A 26585-nucleotide genomic window follows, 5' to 3' on the forward strand; every position below is an offset into this window, starting at 1 on the left:
CTCCAACAACACGCCCACACCGCGAGCCCCCGACTCTGCTCCTCCATCACCGCGTCTGCATCGCCGCCATCCAGCAGCATCCCGTCGCCTGCCCCCGCGCACCGCTCGCACCATCCAACGCCTACAATGAGTTCGGTACGGACTCCTATCCCCCATAGCACCCTGTCCGGCCTCTGCCTACCCTGTCTCCGCACAATGGCATCAATTGCTGCTGGCGCATGCGCTAACACTCTACCAGATGCTCAAGACCCGCAGGAAGAAGAATGTCAAGAAGGGAATCCAGTTTTGTCTGATGGTGTGCGGCGCCTCAGGCACAGGTACGTGGCTCTCCCATCTGGGCTCAACCCACTCTAACGCTTCACCATCAGGACGAACCACCTTCGTGAATACGCTCTGTGGCAAGAAGGTCCTCCAGCACAAGGACTCGGACGACCCGACCGCCGCACACGTCGAAGAGGGCGTGAAAATCAAGCCCATCACCGTCGGTAGGTTACCCCATGGAACACTCATCAAAAGGCAATGATGGTTTGCTGATCCAGTTTCGCCAGAGCTAGAGCTCGATGAGGAGGGCACCCGCATCTCCCTCACCATCGTCGACACGCCCGGCTTCGGTGACCAGATCGATAATGAGGCCAGGTACATAATGATGGTTCTTCGCCCAATCTATACCCGCTTACACATTGTTCAGTTTCTCGGAGATCGTTGGCTACCTGGAGAGGCAATACGATGACATTCTTGCCGAGGAGTCCCGTATCAAGCGTAACCCTCGTTTCCGTGACAATCGAGTCCACGTCCTTCTCTACTTCATCACCCCTACTGGCCATGGGTAAGCCTATCGTCCCTCCCAGCCTGTACCCGCGCTTACCAAAGTGACAGACTCCGTGAGCTCGATATCGAACTCATGAAGCGCTTATCGCCCCGTGTCAATGTCATCCCCGTCATTGGAAAGGCAGACTCCCTCACGCCTGCCGAGCTCGCAGAGTCGAAGAAGCTGGTCATGGAGGATATTGAGCACTACCGCATTCCAGTGTACAACTTCCCGTACGATATTGAGGAGGACGACGAAGACACAGTGGAGGAGAACGCCGAGCTCCGTGGGCTCATGCCATTCGCTATAGTCGGGTCTGAGGACGTGGTTGAGATCAGCGGCCGAAAGGTGCGCGCCCGACAGTACCCGTGGGGTGTGGTCGAGGTTGACAACCCCCGACACTCCGATTTCCTCGCAGTCCGGAGCGCCCTCCTTCACAGCCATCTTGCCGATCTGAAGGAAATCACGCATGACTTCCTATACGAGAACTACCGAACCGAGAAGCTCAGCAAGAGCGTCGAGGGTGGTGCCGCTGCGTAAGTTTTCCCACCATACACCCTCCATGAGGGCGTATCTGCGTCTTCCAATTGATTGCTGACACGACGACAGGGACTCGTCAATGAACCCCGAGGATCTTGCCAGCCAGTCGGTCCGCCTGAAGGAGGAACAACTCCGTCGCGAGGAGGAGAAGCTGCGCGAGATCGAGGTCAAGGTGCAGCGCGAGATCAATGAGAAGCGACAGGAGCTGCTAGCCCGCGAGAGCCAGTTGAAGGAGATCGAGGCCAGAATGCACAGGGAGCAGAGCGGCCAGCTAGCGGAGCACGATGCCGAGGAGGCTTGAAGCACGCACACTGGGGTATCGCGATAATGAGGGTGGTAGGGAGAGATGCAGCGCTGATTGTGAAAACCAGGATTCAGTCTCAGGTTCTTGTTGCAAGCGGGCGTTGTCTACTGAGGCGGAATACATTTTCTGAAGGTGGAGAGCATCCTTTGTTCTTGATGGATAACTCTGCAGGCACGGGGAAAAGTCATGGGCGAGCGAGGTTCTGCTTCGCACACTGGGGTCCTTTCAATTCCACCGGGGCTCTCGTGCCGCTGTCATCCTTCGTGTCGGTCTGGCACGCCCGTTTCTTTTGTTTCCTTAGCACTTCGACACTTATTCCCCCCTTTTCCTTTCGATTTGCATGTAGGAAAGTAGTAATTCAGCCGTGGCCCAAGATATTTTTTAGTAGGTGCCCTAGCGGTTTCTGATTTATTTCCAAGTGCCGCGCTACGCGATGGTGTAACTCCAGATTGCATCAGTGGTGAATGGGCAATGGATGCGGGGACGTGGATTGCTCAGGGTTGGTTTTCTGATATTGGTCCAAGTGTTTCAACCTACCTGTAGGTCGTCGAAAAGGGCCCTACCCTCTCCATCCCTACTCCACACCTTTCTGCTGACATGGACTGATCAGACTTGATGTTTGCTCCCGATCACAGTCACATGCATGGTGTTGGAGCAAACTTGCTCCTGCGAGAGTCCCAACGCTTGCCTCCCGCTCCAACATATGCAGCCCGAAACGAATCGCAGGGGCCCATGCTCCGAAGATGACACTGCGTCAGCTTGATGCAACTCGACTCCAGGCTGTAGTGCCTATCCTCAGCGCATTGGGCATGCATTGTCCGGGGCGTCGATGTGGCTGTCCCAGAGCCATGCTGTTGGCAGATAGGCTTGCAGGCGGATGCTGAACGGCAGCCACACGCAGCCAGTTGACCTCTGTTACACAAAGAGTAGGGTTGCTCGATGCAGGGCGGTCCGTTGGGCGTCAAAGGGGGGGGCGGGCCGTTGCGTTGGCTTGAATCTGATGCTATCTGACAGTCAGGAAGACAGCAAACCTACAACTGCTGCATCCAGATTTGGAATAGGACTGGCGTACGGGATCTATTCTGATGTCACACTGAACAGCAGCATAGCCATGTTCGTTCTCGTACGATGTGCATCTTGCTCACGGCACAAGCAGATTGTTTTCTCGCAACCGCCGAAGGCGCCAGAGGTTCAGATACATGCAGGGAGCGGGATCTGATGGGCATGCGTACTCATACTCCTATATCTTGTTCTGAATCTCAGCGGGCCACTCCGCGGATGCCTCCCTGACCCCAGAGAACACGAGATGGAGTACATAGGAGTGCAGGACACTATTGCCTCGCGGGCAGCGGAAAGGATTCAAACCACTGCACGCCTGCTGCAGCATTGTGGGAAGTGGTATACGGGAGAGCATCCGCGACGCGACTTCTCCACAATGGCTCTAGAGCGAGCGGCTCCAACTGTACATATGCGTCGTGATTGGAGCTAGGGCATGCAGGTCGATGGTGAACAAGCGTTCGTCGATCTGGGGTGGTGCTCGCATGGTGGTTGGCTGTCGAGTCCCAAAGGCCTGTTTCTGCTCATCCCCGAGTCCCAACAGATGTAGCAGAGCAAGGAGGCCTGAGAGGAGGGCGGTTTTCGCGGCTCGCGTAGCAGTGGCGATGCTTCTTTTCGCACCACACTCTCACCACCACCGACGCTTGGCCCCTGGAGGACAGCCGTGATGGATGACGTACCGCTGGCTGGGCACAGGCGCGTCTCCCTGCCAATGCACGAGCTCCGGTGCTGGCGGGCTGCATGATGCAATGCACGGATGGGAATAACGCTCCAGAGCGGGACGCTTTCAGTAAATAGAGTCGACCTGCTGCATCAGAATGTTTGCTCCCTCTGGCGGCCAGAGCCGATTAGCACCGGCGGCCAATTGGGCACTTCGACGTCCGTTATCTCGGCTGCCTGGGCGACAATGGAGAGCGCTACTGTACATGCTGCAGCATCTCTCCGACTGGATCTCCGCATTTGTTGCCAGGGCAAGCTGCAAGAAGCGCATCAGCCGCTGTGGGCTGACGGCCTGGGAGGCTCGGCCGTCCAGAGGGGAAAGTGGAGAACGCCCATCAATCGGTCCAGCCGCTCGTGTACGGGGCCTGCTCCAGCGTCCCCGCTCACATGGCCTCGTTGACGTGCCGCCTGGCTTCGGGATGACTGGATCGAGCACTCCTTCTCTGCCGTTTTGCCACATCCAGGCCGTCTTGTCTCACGCTCGACGCCTCTCGCTGCTCCAATGGGCCGGCCAGGAGAGCAATCGAGACGTCCCCACGATTGCCAATCAGCTGATTTACAGAGCATGCGGGCAGTTCACAGACGAGGACAATTCAGTACCTAGCGCTGGCCGTGGCGCCCTCTATCGTGCCGCATCCGCACCTAGCTGGAGGAGCTGGAGGTCGTAAAGGAACTGTATCCACGCCCAGAGGTACTACTCGATGGCGCTTGTGGGCAGGCGAGCAGGCGGCAGCGATTGGAGTGCGACAGTCGACGAGAGTGGGGACAGCTGACTCTCCAGCTACCCTCCGTCTCGGCTTGAAACACTCCACAGCATCATTCTCGCAGCGTTCTGGCAGCATTCTCTGCGGTCAAGTCGAGCCACGGCAGCGCAGCGCAGCACGCACTGTGGGTGGCACGACAGACGCGGTGCTCTTGAAGTCACGCCAAGCTACGAGGCGGCTTGAACGGACTCTGCCAACCCCTGTCTGCCATCAGCGCAACTTTGGGAACTTGGAGGTGCGCGCAGCCAATCATCGGCGAGGACATCGACGTGACACCGACGCCGGTGATGGCCCACTCCAACCACCTTCACCACCACGATACTGCGGATGCAGGGGACATTCCCCCCCGCCGCTACCTGATGCTAAAACCTCAATATCTCGCGCCGTCTCGGGACCTGCGCTTTACCACGCGGCGGCGGCGCTTCCATTCAAAAATGCCACACCGGACGAGGGCGCTGCCAGCCCGCCCTGATCACACATCAGTCCAAAATCCGTAAGGCCACGCTGCAAACTCACGCCAGATGCCGGCCCCAAAGCCTAATTTGCATCGACGGCGTGCACATCTTCTGTGGATGCTGCGCTGGTGACTCCTGAGCGCCAGCTGCCACCGTCATCAACGTGCAGCGATGCCGGCTGAGAGTCTCGTCTTTGGATTGACGCGATGCTTTGTGTCCACCGTGGCCCGAATTGCTGAGAAAGTACCCACTTTTCAGTCCGGCCTTCTCTTTATTGGCAAGGTCGTGTGCCCTGGCCTTTGTATCAACCTCACCTCGCCCTCATGTTTCGTTGAGCTTCTCAGATCTCCTAAGTTCCTCGTTTCATATCGTTGCTCTCCCATCTCCAGCTCTCTTATCCGTCTCTTCTTCTAGCATTCCTGCTGGTCTGAACACCTTAGCTATTGGATGGCGGGTCCTCAAACTTCAATCCCGCTTGTACGTGATACCTGACCATTCAATGTGCTTCATTACTGACATACACTATGACAGGCTGCAAATGTGCTTGGGGTATGTGTGACTCTGAAATGTCAGCCGAGTATTGAAAAGATGAATATCTAATAACCCATCTCCGATCCTTTAGACAATTGGAACTGGTACGCAGGCTCACCCTTCAGTAGAGCCCGAGTTAGCACTGACCGCTTCTCAGTGTATTTGCCCCTTCATCTACCTAATTGAACGTGCTCTAATGTTGCTCGGTCAGCTGCTGGTGTATTCAGGTGAGATATACCTCGAAACAATCGTTAAGTTCGAGCATTATACTAATTGACATCATTAGCTTGTACCTCAGTAAGTGACGTACGGTCTTCGGTTTTGATTACAGACTCTCATTCGTGCAGGATATGGCGTAACTGGCGCACAAAGAAAACTGATGGCCTTCCCGGCTTGATGGTAATGATGTGGGCTTCTGGTACGTCCCATGCGATGACCTCTACTACGCTGGGGCTAATATTCGCAAAGCTTCGGTGCCGTTCGGTGTTTATGCCATCGTGCAGGTCAATAAAGTTCTCCCACGATTATCTTCATGCGTCTGACACCCCTCAGAACTTCAATATCCCACTTCAGATTCAACCTCAGTGCTTTGGCTTCCTCTCGCTTGTTTGCTGGGGCCAGACCTTGGTCTATCATAGGTTCGTAACGGCGTAGTGAAAAATGAAATGTTACAGCGGCTAACGGCCAGGAAGCGGTTGGAGAGTATGGACCACCACGTTGACAGTGGGAGTGCTTGCTATTATCTTTGGTGGCCTCGAGGCCCTTTTCATTTGTGTTCTTAGAGTACTGTCCCCGATCCCTTCGACATCGGAATCCTGTCACCTCTCTAACAACGAACAGGGTCCATATGCAAGAGGCGTTGCCTGGCCTCTCACCTTGATGGCTATTATCGCCTCTATAATCCTTGCCCTAGGTCTCATTCCGCCTTACTTCGAATTAGCGAAGAGGAAAGGCCGGGTGATTGGCATTGGTATGATTCTAGATTCATGTCGTGGTTAGCTACGGTCTCGTGTCATGCTGACAACTTGTGTAGATTTCATCTTCCTTACCGTAGACTGGTCAGGGGCCTTCTTCTCATTGATGGCTCTCGGTAAGTCCGTCATACATGATGTGCGGCGGAATTGAGTGCTGACTCGGGTACAAGTTGCACAAAATACCTTTGATTATCTCGGTGGTACGCTTTATATCATTTGGTAAGTTTCTTTCTGTGATATAAGCAGGATTGCCAGACATGCGCGACAATCCGATCAGAATGTCCCTGACCGACTGCAACCAGCCTCCTCTTAGAACTCGGTATCTTCGTTTCTCAGCTTTCCTGGCTCTACCGAACCCGTCGCATTCGGCGCTTGGCCAAGAAGGCGGGCAAGACGTATGATGAATACGTGGCCGACGGATCCAATCCTATTGAAACGAAGCGACCGGAGGCCGGAGATACGAAACTTCAAATTAACGAGCACGAAACTGATTCACCAGAATCTACTCACGAGACTCCAAAACGGCCTGAGAATTGCATATCAAAAGAGCCAAAGGCTTCTACGGATCTACGAGATTTTAGTGCCGTGGATCTAGAGAATAGTCTCCAGCGGGTAGAGCAATAACACCGAAAGGTTTGTCATCAGATCTAAACGGTGGGCCTAGACGGCCATGACGTACGACTCTTATAATCATGAAACAAAAGAGTCGACGTCTCCAGTCGAAAGCCTAATCACTAGCTTCTTTCCATATTCTATTTTGGTCCAAGCGAAGGTTCCCTATGTCTGGAGGTTCTCTTTTTTTGGGGGCGCGGTGCATTGCCAGGCCGCATGCAAAAGCACAGCTTCTCTCGGTATCTCCTACGAGTATGGTTTATCAATGGTAATGTGTTCGGAGGAGATGCGAAAAAGATGGAGTTCTACTGGTTATTTTTTGGGGGTTTTTTTTTAAAAAAAAGGGCCTGATGTGTAAGCGTGGAAGACCCTTCAAAATATAATTGTACTATGTATATGACTATCCTTGGGCGGTAAAGCTTCTTGAGAAGTGTTTCTAAAATGGTAGGTAGCAATTCACATACAGTGACAGATCGTAAGATTATGCACACGCGTTTACCACTGCTTGGGGTACCCCCATGGAATTTCAAAAACTTAGGCACAATGTCAGTTTTCCAGTAGTGCAAATTAGACTGTTTCTTGACTAACTGGCTGCTGAATAGCTGAGCTGCTCCTCACAGTGTCGAGTGAGCAATATTGGAGTCAAGGAGTGATAGATCCGTTTGCGCCTAGAATTTTGACCTAATAATGTAGGTCTTTTCATCACAACTTCGCCTCTTTCGAACTATCAACATGCTTGACAGACAAAGTAGCACGTTCTGCAACAACAGGTCGCGAGTGGAGGGATGCAAGATGGAATGCTTGCGGCTAGAGTCATGAAACGTCCAGGGTCCCTCGGCAATGACTAGGGGGAATTGGCGGGGCACTTGTGGGGTCTATCACAGCTTTCACTGGATGACAACACCAATGATAGGGCCGTCCGGAAACCGGAACCTCGGCGACTGGAGGCTCCAGTGTTGTCACCGTTACGTTTGTGAGGGTCTCATAACCCCGTGCTCTGGGTCAGCAACCTCATCGGACTTGAACACTAGTCCTCCTACTGCCTTCACGAAGCCTCCGAAAGGGCATTGCTTTACAACTCACAGCAAGTCTAGCAAATCGAAGGGTAACCATTCAAGCACTGTCATTCTCCACATATCGTCCAATATTACGTCTGCCTCAAAACTCCAAACTTCCGTGTAGCCATGGCAGCACCAAATGAATTCAAGCTTCCAGTCCCCCCGTTCTTTCCCGTACCCCATCTCAACAACTTCCGCGACGCAGCACTCTACAATGGCGGCCTCGTGACCTCGACGGGCCGAAAAGTGCGACCCGGAATACTGTTTCGCTCTGCGGAAGTGTCGCAACTGGATCAGGCCGGGTGGGCCGCTGTTAGAGAAGCTGGGGTCAAAACAATCTTCGATCTCCGGTCGAAGCCGGAGGTCTTGAAGGGCTGGAAGGGCGTTGTGGCGGGCAAAGATGGGAAGGAGGAGGAGATAGTGGAAGTTGGGGAGGACGGCTTGCCAAAGGACGGAATGGGGGTAAGAGATGGGTGGATTAAGATGCTAGAGGCGGAGGGTTTGGAGAGAGTGTGGGTCCCTGTCTTTGCGGATGACGATTACAGCCCGGAACGGCTGGCGGAGAGATATATGAAGTATATGGGCGAGAGCGTTGAGGTTAGTGATAGCATTTCATTCTTCGCGGCATATTTGAGTTGGATTTTTCGGAGCGCTACTGAAGGAGGGGAGTTGCGGGAACATAGACAGCTCTATTTCTATCCGTCAATCGCGCATCCGCTAGCAGCTAAACAAAACCCAGGGGTTCGCCCAAGCCTATCGAGACATCCTAATCAACGGCGGACCATCCTACCGCAAGATCTTTCTCTACCTAGCATCCCTCCCGCCACCCTCAGCCCGCCGAAACTCTCTTTTCCTCTCCAACTCCCCAAGCGCCCCCATCCCTCCCATAGCTATCAAATCAGAACCCTTAGGCGCACTCATCCACTGCACAGCCGGCAAAGACCGCACCGGCGTCTTCTTTGGCCTCGTCCTCGACCTCCTCGGCGTGCCCAGGGACGTCATCGCCGCCGAGTACAATCTGACAGAGCTCGGCCTCCTGTCCCTTCAGGAAAAGCTCGTCACGCGACTCACCTCCAGCTACGGCTTTAAGAAGTACACGCTCGCGCAGATGGCGGGCGATACGATGTCGAGGGACGAGCTGGCAGCGGCGTTGGCGAAGCAGAATGAGGGTGCAGACCCAGGTGAGGTTGAGTTGCCGCCGGATGTTGTGAGGAAGGGGAGGGAGGCGGCGCTGCGCATGATGGGGGCGACGAAGGAGAGTATGATTGCGGTGCTGGATATGATTGATCGGGAGTGGGGCAGCTCGGAGGGGTATATCAGGCAGGTTTGTGGGTTGGGGGATGAGGATATTGAGAGGTTGAAGAGTGTGCTGATTGTGCCGGGCGAGAAGAGTTCACCGTTGTAGTTTGGCGTGCAGGCATAGATGGAAGTTGGTGGCATAGAGGCGGTAGAATAAGACACTGCTGTGAGTCCGTAATACGGACGGCTACGGACATAGACAAATCATAAGAAGTCATTTCTGAACGACAAGCTAGGAATATATAACCCCGAAATCATACTAAGTGATCTCTAGCGATTCTACTTCTTGGCCGCCTTCTCTGGATTCTTCTCAAAGTCCTTACACCACTTATCCCATTCTCGGGCTCCCTTGCTCATGACCGACTTAATATCTTCCTTCACCTCAGCAATCTCCCACTGCTCGTCTTCCCAGTTCTTGAAATGCCCAGACTGCGACCACCCGATCGCCTCCAATACAGTCGTCTCTGTCGGGGGAACGCCCGGGGAGCCAAACAGCTTGGCATCACGTTCATGACAACGAGCTGCCAGGTACTGACCTAAGATCTCGAGCCTTGGGGATGGTGTGAATGTTAGCCGTAGCTGTTGCTCATTCCCGCCACTATCCTCGTTGGATGATTTGAGACGCTTCGTTGTCGAACGAGCCGTCTTCGCCCCTCGGATAGACGAATACGCCCACACGCTATCGATCTCCAGCAACCCACCGAACGGCCATACGATAGTAGCGAGGACATCAATGGCAAATGAGACGGGGATCAGACCAGTTGCTATGACCGCATCTCGCTGCGCTTTCGATTTGGAGCGCATCATCGAGTTAACAAATTCGGCACGAAGCTCCTCCTGCGTGCCGGGCATGGTGGAGGGATATATGAGGACCATCTCTTCCAGTGCGACAGTCTTATGCGTAGCATCTCCTTCCACGCCGCCTTCTGCTGCATTGGTATCGGTTCGAGCCGGTCCGCTTTTCCGATCCTCACCCAGCCGAGTCAGAAACTCGAGGTTCGCCGACTTCGTCTGCGACATCGCCCAGCTAATGCCTTTAGTGGCTTTGCTTTTGGCACCCTGCCAGCTTGCTGTTTTGGCGGTGCTGTTCTTGGCTGCGCGGACTTCTTCTTCCCATTTCCGCTGCACCTTGTGCATGCGGTCTTCTTTGACGCCTTCAGCTGGCTTCTGAAGCGGCGGCGGCGGAGGCGTGTAGATCAGAAACCGTTCAGGGACCTGAGATAGGGTAGCGCCGGGCACGTGGACTCGTGGTTTCGGGAAGGGGACTAGATATGCGACGAGCTTGTGTGGGTCGCGGGTGTAGTGCACGGGGTTGGATGGGTCATCGGCTCCGAAGCTTGATGGTATGCGGCGTGGAGGCAATGGCGGTTGGTACTGCTGTACGCCAAGTGGTTGGGGGGCATTTGATGGCACCATTGCAGTGTCCGCTGCGCCTTGGGGCTTTTCGGGGGGATACGCAGGATTCATAATCGGCTGGTGTAATTCAGGGCCCGGTTGCTCCGAGAAGGGCGGGGAAAGGTCGTCATTAGGAGGATGGTACGCCTCGTAGTGCTGAGATTGTGCTACTGTTGATGCGCCATCGTTATTTTGGGCTGGCTGGCCAAAAGCAGGGGCTTGATTGAACGGCTCAGAAGATGGAGGTCCCTCCATGCTCAATGGGGCTGGAGGTGCCTCGGAATGCGGCGGATAGCTTTTGGGCTTTACAGATAGAGGAGCAGGATAATCTGACTCCAGCGCAGAGTTGGGAGGAGCGGATGATGTCTGCGGCGCGTAGTAGCCCCCAATAGGTGGTTGGTCGTTCATGCTGAAAATGGGAGAGACGGAAGCAATGGAGAAAGAAAGCAAGGGTATCACGAAGCAGATGGGTATTTGGTAGAACAAGAGAGCTAGGTAGAAGATACAATGGTTCGTATTGTGCTACGAGGAGCAGGCTTTCTACCGGTAGAGTTTTGTAAGTGCACCTACGGAATATGTCGTCAGGATCCGAAGCGATCGGCTGAGTGCTGCGGACTATAGCAGATCGCAGCCGTTGCGCATGCAACGACGTTTCACTTGGGGCTTGGTCGAGGTAAAGAAGTAGAGTTTGGAGCGATGACGTCGAAGCGTCGCGTCACCTGGGTTCCGCGGTGCAGTGGCGACTTCGGATGCCAAACCCGAAGAACTCGTCTTGCAAGCAAGCTTACAAGGCGCAGTAGCTCGAAATGCTATTTGTGAGGATGTTGAGAGCACGATATGCATACAAAGGTATCAGCACGCGGAGCAAGGCGCCACCTGATGATTCATGCGTGTCCCGGCGCGAGGGTCTGGTCATCTGGGCTGGAGGCGAAAAGTGGAGAGGCGCGTGGAGATCTCCCGCCGGGATGGCTCTGTGGCGGTGCTCTTACCGCTAAATCCACCTCCCAGATCCAACCTTAATCCGAGATTGCTGACCAAAGAAAGGACTATTCCGGACTCACACATTTCAAGTCGGATGTTCCTGTTGTCAGCCAGTCCTACATTGCATTGCAGCACTTGGAGGCTATGGCCGAGCGGCGTTAGGCGAGGCTTTCGCCTGCTGAGGAACCGCCGGCGGGCTCAGCATTGTGGCGGCGCGTTTCCCAGCCAGCGTACTGGGCAGACGCCGCTGCGCACGGGGTTGACCGACCCTTGGAGAGGCGATGGTGCAGACGATGGCGTCTACTGGCTCCGGCTGAACCGAGATGTCGCCCTCGGGCTGCGGCTGTGCACACCTGACCCAGCAGACTCGACATCAACACCTGGGCAACATCACCTGCTCCAGCACACCTGATCCAGCGCGTCTTGCTCTAGCACGTGCATCCGACATACCGCTTGGCTGTACGTCATAGAGGTATCCACCAGTGTTTCATGAACTCCACTCGAACGACATCACCTGCTCCAGCACGTGGTGTCGTACATGCCACTCGGCAGTACCTACCAGCAAAGTCCCAGTCAACGTTAGTCCCAAACCACATCAGCCGTCGAGCATGACCTCGATCCCGACTCAGCAACGCGGCCGCCAAGGCCCACGGAGTCGATGAGCTATCGACTGTGTATCGATTCTACAATGCATTATTCAGGTGTCCTCATTTCCGCCGCGACGTCTGCAGGCCGTTTATGCCTCTGGGCACTGGGGCGTGGCTCTAGATCGCCTCAGCACTCTGCTTTAGCTGCGAGGCGTCTCGCCAGACCCAGCGCCTCGTTACGCTACGAATAGGCGATGGCCCCGAAAGCAAGTCTGGCGAGACTTTGGAGCTAGTTCGCGCGGTCGCTTCTGGAACCCCAAGGCGAGGAAACTGGTGTCGACGCCATCGCAGACCCGACACGCGGACTGGCCGCGTAAACCCGCTTAAGACATGGCGCCAAACCGCATCAGTTAGCAGACAGACTCTTCCCCGCTCGCAGCCGGCAGATGGCACGGCGCTGGCCGGCCCACCTGGCAACTACAGCAGGGTTGACAGAGCTGAGACCCGCGTCTGGCCCTAACCCAAATGGCCGTCTGGATGCTTTAGATGCTGCCACGATTGGACACCTGTGCCCGTCCAGCCCGGGGACGCCGTGGAAGTTTTGTTTGATTCGACGGCGCAAACGCCAATCTGCACGCGTGCCGCCCTCTGGGGCGCCTGATATGCCCCGGTCTCCGCGCTTCACCGTCCCACGCACGAGGAAGTTCGACAGCCAGCGCCCAGGAGGGGCCAAACTTCTCCCCCCCCTGCAATCAAATCTCATTCCCTGCTGATGCCACTGTGTCTAACGACGCCTCTTGAAAGGCCCTTCCAGCTTTGAGGGGGGTCGATATATAGCAGCCCGCGTTCTCCATCCAGCCCCTCCACCCCCCTCTGCTATAAACCCACGTCCTGCTGTGTAGTCGCTCTTCCTTCTCACAAGAATCATCTCTCGGTCCCATACTTCAGGCCCTCACGGCTACTCTCCTCGCTTGTGCTCGGCTACCCCGCTTTTTTCCATCTTGCTCCCAAGTCTGTGTATATCTTCTGGAGGTCTCCTAGATCCTTCGCCATGGGACGTGAATCGAGTTGCAATTTGCTCATTACCGGTGCCACTGGCCACGTTGGCTTCCGAACCCTCATCCACGCCCTGAATGCAGGCTACACCGTCCGCGCCGCCGTCCGGTCACAGGCCAAAGCCAACACCATCATCTCACACCCTCAGATCCAGGCTCTCAACTTGGGCTCTCGCCTGAGCTTCGTCATCGTCCCCGAAATCACCTACCCATACGCCTACGACGAGGCTACTCGGGGCGTCAAATATGTCATACACATTGCGTCGCCGCTGATGACCGGTGGCGACGAGATTCCACTGAACGAGCACGACTCGCACTTCATCCAACCTGCCGTCCTCGGAACGTTGAGCATGTTGGAGGCAGCGAAGAAGAGTCAGACCGTGCGGCGAGTAGTGATCACAAGCTCTATCGTGGCTATCACTCCAGTTGCTCAGATGGAAGGCTACGAGCGACGAAGCACGCCAGTTCTACCAACGGACCGCGTGGTGTTCGAGTCTGGACCCTACGAAACCGAATTCGCTGCCTACGCTGCTTCCAAGGTCGCTGCCCTACAAGAGGCTGAAGCCTGGATCAAGAGGGAAAGGCCCTCGTTCGACGTTATCCACCTCCACCCAGCCTTCATTGAAGGCCGCAACGATCTTGCAACAACACCACGCGAAGCGATGAAAGGCACAAACGCTGTTGTTCTGGGAATAGCTCTCGGTAAAGACTTCGGAAGTTTTGCCGGTGCCACGGTCCATAACGACGACGTCGCACGAGTACACGTTCAGTCTCTGCTTCCCCACATTCCAGGCAATCGGAGCTACATCCTCAGTCAGCAAACGCGGTGGAACGATGCCAAAGACATCATTAAGCGATCCTTCCCAGAGGCTGTTGCGAAGCGGAGGCTACCGAACTGTGGATCGGCCACGAACATCGAAATAAAATTTGATTCGAGTCTGACGGAAAGGACTTTTGGATTCAAGCACATTGGGTTTGAGGAGCAGGTCGAAAGCGTCGTTGGACACTTTTTGGAAATACGGACAAGGAGGCGCACAACCATGCAGGCTACCAGCAGCGATCGAAGAGGAAGCGCTTTGGCAGCTGCTGGTCAAGAGGTTAGAGCGAATGCTTAGTGAATCTTGTTTCCGGCGTCTTATGCTGCTTTTAGTCGATCTAGAACACATGGCATCCCTGGCAGGCTCCATGCACCCCCTGGCAGGCCCATGGAACGAAAACGTTTGTATGTATATCACTTCTTCTAGATACCCGGTAGCTTTGGACAGCTCTTTACTATCAACATGTTCAAATACATTCAAACCGATTTTTTCGGCTTTACTTTCCATTTGTGATGTTCGCATGTGGCACTACGATGCGCTGTGACAGTGATGCATGTGCGTATTGTCTCAGACAACTACGGCATGTTCCTGAAACAGTATCTACCACATAGGACGACAGTAATTTCCGGCAGAAGAGTATAACCTGACCAATGTAGGGACCTCGGGCCATGCCACCTGTCGCCGACCGGTAAGGATGCGCGTTGAAAGTCACAGCGCTTAGCCTAACCTTATCGGGTCCGTCTGCCCCCTCCAACTTTCCTTATATGCGGAGCAATCACGTTCCCCTGGGAGCATTTGTAACGCACTATAGTGTCTCACTATACGACGTATCGGCTTACGGCCGTTGAGCTGAATTGCGGGCCGGTCGGGCAGCCTGAACCGCGGGCCGCTAGGGCGCCTGACACGCAATTGCTTGGAAAGTAAGTTGATCAACCAAAACATGACGAGTGATAGGCAGGCATTGTACGGAATGTGAATCTGATTCGCTAGAAATTTTGAGACCGTAGCAATGGCACGTAGATGTTCACTTGCTATCATCCGAAGCTGATAATGCCGCAGCTATGTCCACGCTTGGCGAGTTCGACGATGACGTCCGGAACAGCTTCCAGCTATCAGATTGTCGCTCATGCCACATCGCCCCGGTGGGGGGTTTGCTTCGTTCGTTGATCCTCAGATTGCTGCCCTGCTGCATGCCTTTCCCGTTGGCCTTGTCTCATGTGTTTGGGTTGTATTCAGGACGTCGAATGGTGCTTCACACATACGATAGACCCGAGGGGGACTTGCGAGGAATCATGCCTCTCTTGAGACTTGAACCCCGTAAATGCCTCGGAGTTGAGACTCAGAATAGCTCTTGAAGCATTGTGAGGTTAGGCTACTGGAAGATGGTCTGGGACTGAAGCTCAGGTTCCACAGTGCACGAAATACCCTGAGGGCCACAAGATGTTGGAAACCTCTGCAGTACGTAGGCGGGTGTAGTCTCTGCTAAGATCGGTCTTTGGCGTGCAGATAGCTACCACATAGCATTCCGAATATCGACGAGCGAGAAATGATCCTATTGGCTGGAACCTCTGAATTTAACCACGTGACTGGGAACTAAGAGACAGTATTAAACACGAGCGCATAATGCGGCGGCGTACGCATGTTTGTGAGAATTCGGGCTTTGGATAACAAAGTTGACGAGAAGGTATTGAATCGTATGGGTTGAGCAAGACCCCCATCGGTCGGTGGCTTGCAACGCGGCCGCTAAAGAAGGATGTCTTGCAATCCGTTAAACAAAGAAGAAAGACAACCTCGCGTTACGTGCCAAACAGTCCACTTACGATTCCGCTTCCAAGCTCGAAACCGACCCCCGCTGCCTCCCCAGTAAAGTCATCCTTGGTCTAATATGCTAGCTTGCCAATTTCCGTCTTTCGGGCCTGCTTGACTGTCTTCTTCAGCCCTTCCTTATCGTGTAGTGCTTCAACTCGCAATCCATCTTCCCACTGTCGCACCTTCATAGAGAGTCGCACTGACCATACTGTGATCGATGTTGCGGGCGCGGATGGCCAAGGCGTCCGCTGACTCCAGCGGCTTTTTTCCGCGTCCATCCCAAGGCGCGTTGTCTGCGACCAACTCCCATGCTACACCGCGAGACAGCCGGAACAATGCATAACGCTGGTAGTCCCAGCGGAAACCGTCCAGGGTACTAATGGGATGATTGGTCTGCCATTGAAACTCTTCCCCATTCGGGAGCCGGAACGATAATGTATGGACAGGGACGCCCTGAGATGCATCATTGTGTTTGAAAGACGTGGACACTGGATTCCCATCAGGGCCATACAGAGCCTCAAATCTTACTTGTCCAGGTGCAGCACCAATGTCTTTCTCGCGGCGGTACGACCAAAGATCATCGCCAGACTTTCCTGCCGGTGAACTAGAGAGCTTCCATCTGAACTTTTTTGGGCGGAAATGACCTCCGTTTGTCTCCGCGGTTAGGTGGTATCTCATGCTATGTCTACTTCTGGCCTCTTTTATATCCCTTAGGCAAACGGTGTGAAACTCTTGGTCGATCCAATCTCCCAGCCAATCTTTGCTATCGATAAATCTAGGTCCTGCTTGGACGTAACAGGTCTCGATGGGAGCAGGAAGCGGCTCCCATTGACGTGGAATCGGAACACATGCATGTTAGTGGAAGTAGTCTGCCAGTTCAGCTGCAGTTAGTGGTCGAGGAAGATTTACGGGTCGAACTTGTGGTGAAGGTCGCGGTGAGCCTCGAGGCGATGGCTGAGTTAATACCGCCGGTGAGGGTGAATTATTTTGTGGGTATGATTGATGAGGCGGGTATGGCGATGGGTTGAGCGCTGGCGACGCAAGCCTTGATTGACAAGTGGGATTGCCCGCATATTGACTAGCAGGCACGACGTTGAAGACGTCTGTTGGACGATATGAGCTAGCAGGGACATTCTCAAAAGAGCCCGGTTGAGGAAATGAGTGAGGCTTATACAGAAGGTCGGGTGGATAGAGCAGTTCTTCTGGGTATGTCGGTTGCGTGCTTTGCGGGTAGCCTGGATATGGTGTGGGCCTCCAAGACTGTGGTTGGTTTACTCTATAATTGTCAAAGGACGGGGCGGGATAAGACTGTGTTCGCGCAGAGACGAATCCAGCAGCCTGCTAATGAGACGACTGGCTCCACTGGTCCTGCGATGAGTGTGGCGGATATGGCTTTTGAGTAGATTGGCGTGGGTGATGTTGTTGCTGGGGATAGCGTTGTTGAGAATCGTCCTGGTGCGTCGGAAACGAGTTCTAAGGGAAGGAGGAGGGCGAAGCCATGCCGGACAAAACTCTAGCGAAGCTTAATCGGAGGCTAGCTGTTGGGTGTGATATTTGAGGTGGGTGCAATTGTGATGACTTTCGAAAGGATTGTCGATGTAGAAGCCTGGTAGGCTCATGATTCCGCTTTTGAGGGATGAGGTCTGTGGCTTGCGCACAGTCTATCGGTATACTCAAAGCTATTTTTAGGACGGCTGTGTGATTAGTCAAGTAGATGCCCACGTGCTGGCGTCAGCAATCGCAGCACGACTTACCGAAAGCAATTTCGATATAGCTGTCGTCGCCTCGGTACAACATGGGTAATGCAATTTGGAGACTTCTTTGCCATACGTCGAACCCGGTTGCCAAAGTCGTAGAGTAGAACAGATCTAATTGAACGAGGTGCGGGCGCAGACGAGGCGCAGGCGCAGACATATCACAGTTCTATCCCAACCTTGTAGCAAGCAATGCACCGGCCCTGTAGCAAGTAATGCAACAACTACCGCCCAATACCTGACGCCACACGCCAACCTACTTTTCAGCTTTCCAAAACACGTCTCCTTGACTTCATAGCCTCGTGGTCACCATATTTCAACCAGGTCCGCCACCGTGTCTTTGCACGCAGTCCCATTCGTACTACACATATCGTCAAAGTCAGCTTTTGCTCAAGATCATAAATAACGTGTACAGCCAGCTGATATCTTCGAATGACGATACGTTGTTTGTTTTTGGCGTAGAGGAATGATGGAATGCGTACCACTCTGCCGTCATCGTCGCCAGTGTAGACCACCTGAGCCAAAGGTAAGATGCAAGTAATTGCGGCTGAACAATTACCACCATCTTCTCGCGTTGGGTCAACATGGTTGAGGCGTTTGATTAAGTCTACCGTCCATTTGCCCGAGGCACCAATAGCGAGCTGCCAAATCTATCTTACAGTTAGCAATATTTCTGATGGCTTCCAAGCTAGGTTTATCGGATGCGCGCATGATTAGGTAGAGAGGTTCTCGACTTACATTGACAACACCTTTCCGATGCCCAGTGAATAGCAGAGTCTTTTCTAGCCACTCGTTCCCGACCCCCTCGTAGAATGCAGAGCTCGTTATAACATCTTCAAGATCTTCAGTGTCGCAGACATCTTGTCGAAGTAGCATCCTGCCATTGAGTGTGAATAAAAATAGTCTTGGTCCACAACAAAGTATAATGTGACCCGTAATGTTGTTGATACGGGCACACTGGACACTCAGATACTGCCGATTGAAACCCATGTCAAGCTCCCGTATGAATTCGGAACGATTGAGGTCCCACAAGAACACCCTACCATCTTCGCTTGCGGAGAGAAAAACGGAGAAGGCGCGTGAAGAGGCAAGCGCGGTGACAGGCCTTCTATGGCCAAAAAGGCATATTACTGGCTGTAGATCGATGCTCTTGGCTCCCGAGACGATTGTCCATATCGCGACAGTGCAATCCGCGCCTGCCGTGATCAAGGTTCTACCGTCTACGAACAAAGAGGTGGTCAATTGTCCTTGATGTAGATGTTCGAATAAGCCCAAGAGTTTTTTGGATTCGCTGGAGTAAAACCGTACGCTGCCATCAGTGAAGCCCCATTCCATGTAGCGGTCGTAAGCTGGGGGGATGTTATGGCGGAATGCGGCAGAACAGAGGAGTTTGTCTGATTTTGTGTTATATACCAGGGAAGCCACCCGCTCATTGGATTCTGTATTTATTTAGCATCTACAACTCAAAGGAGACGATGAACTTCTTACCTAGGAGGGTAGCAGGTAACCGGGTCAGAGACTCTGCGCTGTTGTCCAGGCGCTTAAAGCGCTGAGAGGATTCCTCATGCTGGACATGAGCACGCTGAAAGACCTGAAGTGGCGTCTGGCCAAAATTGTGGATAATACCAATAGTGGCAAGACGTTCCATTGGGTCTTCGATGTTGTCCAGATTCCTAGCGCCGTGGTAAGAAAGGTAGTGGAATACGTTCGTCGCCTCCACTGCGGCCTCTCCTTTCTGCTTGAATCCAAAAACAAGATCGATCCAGTGGTGCAAATTTTTGCTGACGTAAGGGCTCTCAAGAGCCTCACGATGCTTTGCGATGAAGACATGTGGATCTCCCTTCGCCCATGGTGGTAGTTTGACGTGGTTGATTGGCTCCGTTTCCCCTTGTTTGATGCCGAAGTTGTAATCATTGACGTTAGTCAAGAATTCCGGAAGGTAGAAGAATTCTGGAATTAGCTCTCGTACATCCGTCATGTTCTCTCTAGTCGCCGAAAGCCATGTCTTATGGATATCAGAGAACAATCTGTCGGCGTGATCAAAGGTACCGCCTTGTAGTAGGAGGTAAGACTGTACGAAGGGCTGCAAACGGATGAGGTATTGAGTGACAATCATGGCGGAGGAGTAATGGGTACCATAGTGAAAAGATGGTTGATTAGGGTCCGCCATGTCTTCAAATATCTTGTATCTGTCCCTAAAGTCGGCCTCTCTTGATGCTGACTGGGCACCCATCGGCTTGGAGAAGTCGCGGAAAGAGCGCGGATCAGTTAGATCCAACTCATCGCTCGTGTAGTCTGCAAGGACCCAAGGGAATACCGGATACTGGGTAAGGTCGTTAAAAGTCCTTCCAGCAAGCGTATTTACAAGCATGAGATAGTGAAAGTTTGAGATTTCCCCTTTCATCCACCGCTTCGTGGCGGGATTAGAGGAAGATGAGCCAAAGACGTTTGCGAATTTGGAGCCAAATGTTTGTGGTGCCTCCTCTGGATTTCGTAGCGACTCTAGCCTCCAAGAATTTTCGGAGTGGACCAAAGTCTCTGGCTTGTTGACGTGTGGGGCTCGTGCGAGGAGCTTCAGGTAAAGCTCGTTGCGCGTGCTAGGAGTTATGGCAGTCAAAAGGTAGCTTCGCCCATCGTCGAAGAATATCTCAATAGCAGCATCGCGGAAAAGAAACCGACGTTTAGATATGCTGATGACTTCGCCCCACTTCCAGTACCTTGCGCTTTCCTCGTGGTCTTTTGGGGGTGGCCTACGCGTAGAAGTTTGTCGGCCTGAAGTCATCTGTACATAAGCGTCCCGCTCGTCTTGTGGCGCCTGCCAAACTCTCACGATCTCTCCGTCGGAGCGCTGGAAGAAGTCATCGAGGAGATATAGGCAGTCCTTGCCAAGGATGAGAAGGCCTTCACATGCTTCTAGACCCACAATACGGGAAACATTGCATACGTGCTGGACTTGATCGCCGCGTTGGAGGCTCCGCATGACTTTACGGTTCTTGTCTTCGAAGCCATCTTCATCCTCTTTGGGGTCATCGACCATCTCGAAATCCTCATCAAGGCCTGATCCCGAAGAGTCGGTATCAGACCTCTTTCTACCCGATTCTACTAGGGTAGTTTTGCTTGGAGCCGATTGCTCGGATGGAGTTATCCCAACAGCGTCCCTAGATGATATCCTGGGGACGTCGGTCTCCACTTTCAGCTTGTTCTTGGCGACCATGTCCGTGTCTTTCCGTTTTGGTTGATACTCATCCTGGCGCAAGGCCTCATCGATCATGATTCTCATACGCATTCGATTACGGCCTTCGGTCTCATCTAATCGCCACTTGTGCTGCCCAACGTCTTCAAGCAAGCCGCACGGGCCCTGTAGCTGTCTCTCCAGCTTCAGAATTGTAGAAGCAATGAAGGAGAGATTGTCTTGTTGGTCTTGTAGCGAGCGCTGGTGCTTCAAACGTTCAGAAGCGTGAACGTTGGATCTCCAGTGATTAGTCTGAACCTCATGGCGGCTCCAGGCAGTATCATTGAGCGCTTCTTCGTTCTGCCATTGCTTTAGCCTGTCTTTACGTCGCGATATCCTATTCTTAAGGGTCTCCTCCGTCTTTCGGTTTTGTTCAGCAACGTAGTCGGTCCAGGTCCGCGACATGGCTCCAAGGAAGAATGTCTTGAGCTCTGACCGATGTCCGTCTATCCAGGCCAAGAAAGCATCGTTGTCCAATTCGGTGAGCATCAGAAATCCTTTCGAGAGGCGCTTCTGATCGGTAGTCATGGCGTGACGAAATATTACTGATGTATCTTCAGGCTTTTGTACGAGAAGCAAACGCCAGAATTCTGCGGCGGCTACCCTGACAGCTTGATCCTTAGAGACCAGCTTCATGTAAAGCAGATAACAGATCAGGCGCATGATATTGGCATCGTTGTTGTCGGCAGACAGTATGATCGTTTGCCAATATATCATCTTCTTCATGAAGTTCACCGTATTACTCTCGTTATCAGACTCGTCCCTCTCTGAGAGGCGCAAGAGCACAACTCGCAGGAAGATAGAGCGAATGATGCTCACTGCTTGATGACAGAGTCGCACGCTCTTTATCTTGGCAATTTCTGGGCGTTGTAGATGTTCCAATAGACTACCAGTAAAATCTAGCAGCGGTTCTGCACCGTTGAGAAACCATCCTTCGAAAACGGCTTCTGCCATGTGTGTAACATAGCGAGAAAGGTTCACAAGTACTCTCGGCTCATGCAGCAACTTTTGGTCCAGTTGGATGTCAGTCGAAATGGCCGATAAAGCGTGTCGTAAGACGTAAGATTCGAAATAGGCCTGATGTTCCTGGAAGCCGGGCGGAGTTTTGAGGAAAAGACCAAGACCAGGGAAATCCTTGCGCTGAAACAGCTGATCCTGGAAAACACCTATGACGACTTCGAGCAAACCCTCGATAACGGTATTGCTCACTCTCTGAACGACAGGTGAGCCATTTTCAGAAGTTAAAATTGGGTTGATTGCAGGAACGCCGCTGGTAACACTCGATTTATCGGCCGAAATGAGGATGAAAGAAGAGCCACGGCGGAGAGGGATAGCTCGCTGGGCCTCGGGGCTTGCAGGAGACTCCACGCTGGTAGTACGTACGATAGGCGCTTGCTGGTTCGTTGATTTTGAATGGGGCTGGATAACCACGTCTTGGCCTTCGAATGTCAATGCAGAACCTCTAGAAAGCAGCTCTGTCTCAGCGCTGACTTTGTCTGAAGTAACTATTAATGGATACAGAACGAAAAGGAGTTCTTGGACGTAGTTCGATTGTATGGCAAAGTCGCGGAAACTCAGCGACCGAGAATGAACATCAGAGAGAAACTGGACGACCACTCCCAACACCTCTGCATAATCGGCCACTCGCTCTGTTTGAGACCTTGGGGTATCTGAAAAATTTAGCGGGTCTTCATCTACTTGAGATATGTCTATAAATCATACCTATGGTTTCCTGTTTTGCGCTTAAAGACATTGTACGGTTTCGACCTCTCGGCTTGAACGTCGAGTTAGGGGATGATGAACCCCCAAGCGCTCCCTCAGTTTGCTTGGAAGGCGTCGAGATAGACTGCTCCTTGACGATAGTTCTGAGTCCTGTCTCGAGCATGGCAGCGATGACTGGAATAATCTCTGGATATGGCGCTTCGATCTTTTGGACAGTGAAGATGTCAGTAAGATTATACAAATCAAACTTGCGTTCGAAATTGATCGCGGCGACATCGCGGTCAAATAGGATTGCAAAACATATGGTCCAGATTCCAGGGGTATTCCACCAGGTTTTGAGTCGGTTTTTCAGGATCGCAAATCCGCCGCTCTTCTCCGCAAATTTCTTGACATAGCCCGGGCCGGTAACGACTAGAAGTCGCGCAAGTATCTTCGTCCCCAAAACGACAACCCGCGAATCGGGCTCTGCAAGGAGATACAGAAGCCACTGCAATTGGTTAGCAATTGCCAATAGGCAGGAATGTTCTTGTTACCTTGTTAGTGACGTTCTTGGCAAATCGTTGGATATCTGTGACGCTAGACTTGTTACAGAGTAAATCTGCGATCATCTCAAGGACTAGACGCCCAAGCTCTGCAAGTGGAAGGCCGGGCGCCATCTGTGAGTCTTGGCTTGGACTTGCAGAGCGGGGTGTAGATGCAGGGGTAATTGATACAGGGGTGACTTTGTTACGCAATCGCATAGCGCTTGCTCTCGGTTTGAGTGTACGCTTTGAGAACGATCGATTATCGTGAAGTGCGTAGGTAACAAAGAGTGCCAAGTACCGAGAGTTCTCCCCATTCAAGTTGCTTTGAACAAGGATCTTGAAAGCCTCGAGAAAATGTGGGAAGACTTCGCGGGAGAATGACTCCCCTTTCAACGCATCCATAAGTCGTTTCACAACCCCTTCGCAAAGGTTAGCCTCGACGAGAACCGTTGATGGAGTGCTTACTTATTCTGATGAAGCGTTTCACATTGTAATGGTGGTGCTTGCTTCCCTTTGCGAAGACAACAAACTGCGAATAGTATTGCTTTTGGGTTTCTAGAGATGATGTCTTTCGCCATATGTCAAGATCCACGATAAGAACCCTGTAAGCTAAAGGGTTGATGATGAGGCTCTCGGCCGGATTAGCATCGTCGTACCCAACAAATCGTAGAACGACTCGTAGGAGCCGAGAGACAAAGGCTTCGCGCTGCTCAGCTGTCATGTTGACCTCAGTAGTCTTGTGCCCAAAAGCACGTGTCCCAAAGCTGTAACCTAATTTCTGACGGAGAACTTCAGCTAGTACAGCAAAACCATTTTTGCTCTCCATAGCCTCACAGTTGCGCCAATTACCTTCCACGGCCTCTAAGAGAATCTTGACGGCGCGCAAAATAGCGTCGGGGGTTTGTGCTAGCTGGACAAGCCCTAAGCCAACTGCAACGCAGCCGCCAGCCCTCCACATGGCATCGTCAAGGCATTGAGGAACTACTACTACTGGCTTCCCAGCAAGTAGCCCGTACCCACGTTGTTGCGTGAGAGCGTCGTTGATAGACGGGACCGCGGCATTTATGATAATTGGAGTACCGTGCATCCTGGTATGTCTGTGGAGGTTCAACGCCGCCTCGCGTGAAAGAGATTGAATCAACTGCGACTCATCGACGTTGTTGCGGTCATCGTCGTCCATGACCGAGGTTGGCGAGAAGCTTAGCAAGACACGGTTTTCTGGGACTATGGCTCCAGCATTGCTTCGGATCGCTGACACAATGTCCGACTGTTCCTCTTTTCCTGGATGGAGAATCTCATTCTGAACGTGGAGCTCAGCAGAAGCACGGTAGGTCTGGAACGATCCCAGCCGGTCTTGGTAATTCCCGCAATATCGAGGGCCGAGCTTGTGATGAACAGCAATCATTTCATCCGATAGTGGCTCTGAGAATAAGTGAAACGAGGCTACCGACATCTTTGACGACGTGACATTTAGACCAAGACGAGGAGCAAGGTCCTGAGGCGTCCCAAGGAAAGCAAGGATCGGTGCCGGTCGTTGTGTGGTGGAAGACAGGGAAGCAAAGCTCTCCGTACTGCCATCTATAAGGGGAGGATTGGCGGGATACTGGCATTTCATAGCTTCAGTAAACTCGCCGTTGAGGTATAAGGAAGCATGGGCGGAGCCGATGCCCATCGTTTTCGCACTGGGACGTCGGTGAACCACGGCGACATGGTACCATGAACCCTCCTTCAAGACACTTGAGTTCTTGAAGCGGATGCTAGGCAGCCGGGATGCCTTTGCAGATGTCGGCATGGAAGTCTGCAGGATGAATCGACGAGTGTCCTTCTCAAGGTAAGCCATGACGAAACATGTCTGGGTGGTATCATAAGCTCCGAAAATGGTGGTATGGCAATCGCTGTCATATTTGTCTACACGGATCCAGGCCGTGAATGTGTATCCTCCACCAGCAGCAGCTGGAGGGAATGGCCGACCAAGATCTGCAAGCTCAATAGCACTGTAGCCTTGTAAAGAGAGGTCAAATTGTATGAAAGGTGGCCCGCGAGAAGTCCGCATGCCTTGAAGGAGGAACTCTGCAGCGAGGTCCGAGACGGACGACTGTCGGAAGAGGTAATATGCGTCTTCCAACTGGTTGATGCCAAATCCTATCAAGCTATCGGCAAGACCTCGTAGGAGGCTGCTAATAGGACTAGGAAAGCTCCTTTCGAACAACAAATGTAATATCACGGACAAAATGCCCGTAATGTGTCCCATAGCCTTGTTGTGAGTGGATATATCTATAATTTCCTGGATGGCCAGGAGTACCGAGATGGACAAAGGAGACGCGTTGCTGCTGGAGACGTGGTCACCCGCGAGCATGGCCCAGAAGCCTAGAACTATAGGAAGCATATCTGCGTTCTGAAGCAGTTCGTTGCCGCTGAACACACTCCGTATCTGGCTCCGAAGTGAGTCCACTTGCGGGTCAGAGGTCGCAGGGGATCCATCGGTCTGGATGGCAGGACGGCTAACAGCATCGCTTTCTACCTGAGCTCGCGGCTGTGGCTGTGGCGCATCTGCATGGCTGCTTTCAAAAGCGCTAATGTTCCGGAAGATGCGCGTCATAGTCTCTTCTCCTAGAGCAAAGGCAAACAGATAACCAAATAGCTGCTCTTGCGCCCCGTCATCCGGTTGACTCTCACGATGCATGCCAAAGACACCAGTACTACCCAGTGCCTGCTCGAGGGCACTCCATCCGCCATCTTCGGCCCTTTTCGCGAAGTATCTGCGATTGCCCGGATGCTCGCTGAGCGCTTCGGAGAGCACGTCCAGAGCAGCCTTTATAACCTCGAGCAGCTCGGCGCGCTCTTCTGGGGATCGCTTCGAGGGATCATAGTAGCTGGATAGGGACCGGATTGTGGATATCAGGACGGAGAAGCCCTTCACATGGCGGAAGGCGTCTCTGGCCTGAGTCTTCTCGGGGGAGTCTATCAGCAGCTGGCGGATGTGGCGAAGCGCGGTGCTCTGGGTTTGGAGGGTGGTCGCGGAGGGCTCGACGAGGTCACCGGCTTTCGTGAGGTCGTCAATGAGAGCATGCAGCTCGGAGAGAAGCTGATTGTATATTGGATTGTGCCGGGAGGCAGCTGTCGAGGACCTGTGTCGGCGCCGCTGGCCGTCCATGTTCAGGTCGTCCGCCGCCGCGAGGGTGCTGGAGGAGAGTGAGGGTACGGCGAAGGGAGGAAACGTTCATGTCTCTGGGAGCGAGGAGATAGCGGGAGCAGACACACCAGCCGCTGGGGACAGAGGAAGGATCAGGAGGGTGAAGTCGCGGTCGCCAGCTCTGGGTTTGCTGCGTCGCCGTGTGGGGTGGCTGAGAGCGGGCCTAATAAGACGATGCGCACACTGCGGGAGGCATTCGGAGCATCTGACGGCGGGAGTGCATTGCAGTCGCAGAGGCCAGCGTCGGTCGCAGTTGCAATTCACCGATACCTCATTGCAACCTCTCTAGGTAGTGCGCCAGGTGCTATGTCCACGATGCCTCCAATAAAGCGACGGGCAGGCAGCATTGCGGATTTGGCCGGCGAGGCTGCCGACGCACGGGCCGAGTCTCTCA

At 53.2% G+C, this 26585-nt stretch overlaps 8 protein-coding genes across 8 annotated transcripts; 5 read left to right on the forward strand and 3 right to left on the reverse strand.

Annotated features, from left to right (window-relative positions):
• Positions 1-126: 126 nt before the first annotated feature.
• BDZ99DRAFT_478805 (neuronal-specific septin-3) lies at positions 127-1649 on the forward strand (the record flags this gene model as incomplete). The annotated part of the gene is made up of 7 exons (XM_033722191.1): positions 127-135; positions 239-317; positions 369-485; positions 540-636; positions 689-826; positions 877-1344; positions 1418-1649. 7 exons carry the CDS (start codon positions 127-129, stop codon positions 1647-1649), a joined length of 1140 nt encoding a protein of 379 aa, XP_033574273.1.
• Positions 1650-3526: 1877 nt separating this feature from the next.
• BDZ99DRAFT_522926 (uncharacterized protein) lies at positions 3527-4096 on the forward strand (the record flags this gene model as incomplete). Its single annotated transcript, XM_033725748.1, has 1 exon — positions 3527-4096. The coding sequence occupies one exon, from the start codon at positions 3527-3529 to the stop codon at positions 4094-4096; it is 570 nt and encodes a 189-aa protein (XP_033574274.1).
• Positions 4097-4634: 538 nt separating this feature from the next.
• Positions 4635-7138, forward strand: BDZ99DRAFT_573168 (uncharacterized protein). The gene is made up of 11 exons (XM_033728264.1): positions 4635-5124; positions 5179-5196; positions 5465-5475; positions 5526-5596; positions 5647-5681; positions 5731-5816; positions 5871-5961; positions 6019-6148; positions 6212-6268; positions 6323-6371; positions 6455-7138. The coding sequence occupies exons 1-11, from the start codon at positions 5095-5097 to the stop codon at positions 6774-6776; spliced, it is 900 nt and encodes a 299-aa protein (XP_033574275.1). The 5' UTR covers positions 4635-5094; the 3' UTR covers positions 6777-7138.
• Positions 7139-7948: 810 nt separating this feature from the next.
• BDZ99DRAFT_392577 (uncharacterized protein) lies at positions 7949-9227 on the forward strand (the record flags this gene model as incomplete). Its single annotated transcript, XM_033715795.1, has 3 exons — positions 7949-8209; positions 8273-8419; positions 8562-9227. 3 exons carry the CDS (start codon positions 7949-7951, stop codon positions 9225-9227), a joined length of 1074 nt encoding a protein of 357 aa, XP_033574276.1.
• A 28-nt stretch (positions 9228-9255) lies between these two features.
• Positions 9256-11005, reverse strand: BDZ99DRAFT_465224 (uncharacterized protein). Its single transcript, XM_033720498.1, has one exon. It carries the CDS (start codon positions 10922-10924, stop codon positions 9401-9403), a length of 1524 nt encoding a protein of 507 aa, XP_033574277.1. The 5' UTR covers positions 10925-11005; the 3' UTR covers positions 9256-9400.
• Positions 11006-13135: 2130 nt separating this feature from the next.
• On the forward strand, positions 13136-14254 carry BDZ99DRAFT_573171 (NAD dependent epimerase/dehydratase; the record flags this gene model as incomplete). The annotated part of the gene is made up of 1 exon (XM_033728265.1): positions 13136-14254. One exon carries the CDS (start codon positions 13136-13138, stop codon positions 14252-14254), a length of 1119 nt encoding a protein of 372 aa, XP_033574278.1.
• A 705-nt stretch (positions 14255-14959) lies between these two features.
• On the reverse strand, positions 14960-16444 carry BDZ99DRAFT_573172 (uncharacterized protein; the record flags this gene model as incomplete). Its single annotated transcript, XM_033728266.1, has 3 exons — positions 14960-15164; positions 15220-15282; positions 15971-16444. 3 exons carry the CDS (start codon positions 16442-16444, stop codon positions 14982-14984), a joined length of 720 nt encoding a protein of 239 aa, XP_033574279.1. The 3' UTR covers positions 14960-14981.
• Positions 16445-17783: 1339 nt separating this feature from the next.
• Positions 17784-26152, reverse strand: BDZ99DRAFT_522932 (beach-domain-containing protein; the record flags this gene model as incomplete). The annotated part of the gene is made up of 6 exons (XM_033725749.1): positions 17784-18170; positions 18259-18959; positions 19009-22422; positions 22475-22961; positions 23008-23417; positions 23464-26152. The coding sequence occupies 6 exons, from the start codon at positions 26150-26152 to the stop codon at positions 17784-17786; spliced, it is 8088 nt and encodes a 2695-aa protein (XP_033574280.1).
• Positions 26153-26585: the final 433 nt, after the last annotated feature.

The sequence above is a fragment of the Mytilinidion resinicola genome (assembly GCF_010093595.1).
Source record: "Mytilinidion resinicola strain CBS 304.34 unplaced genomic scaffold BDZ99scaffold_14, whole genome shotgun sequence".
NCBI lineage: Eukaryota > Fungi > Ascomycota > Dothideomycetes > Mytilinidiales > Mytilinidiaceae > Mytilinidion > Mytilinidion resinicola.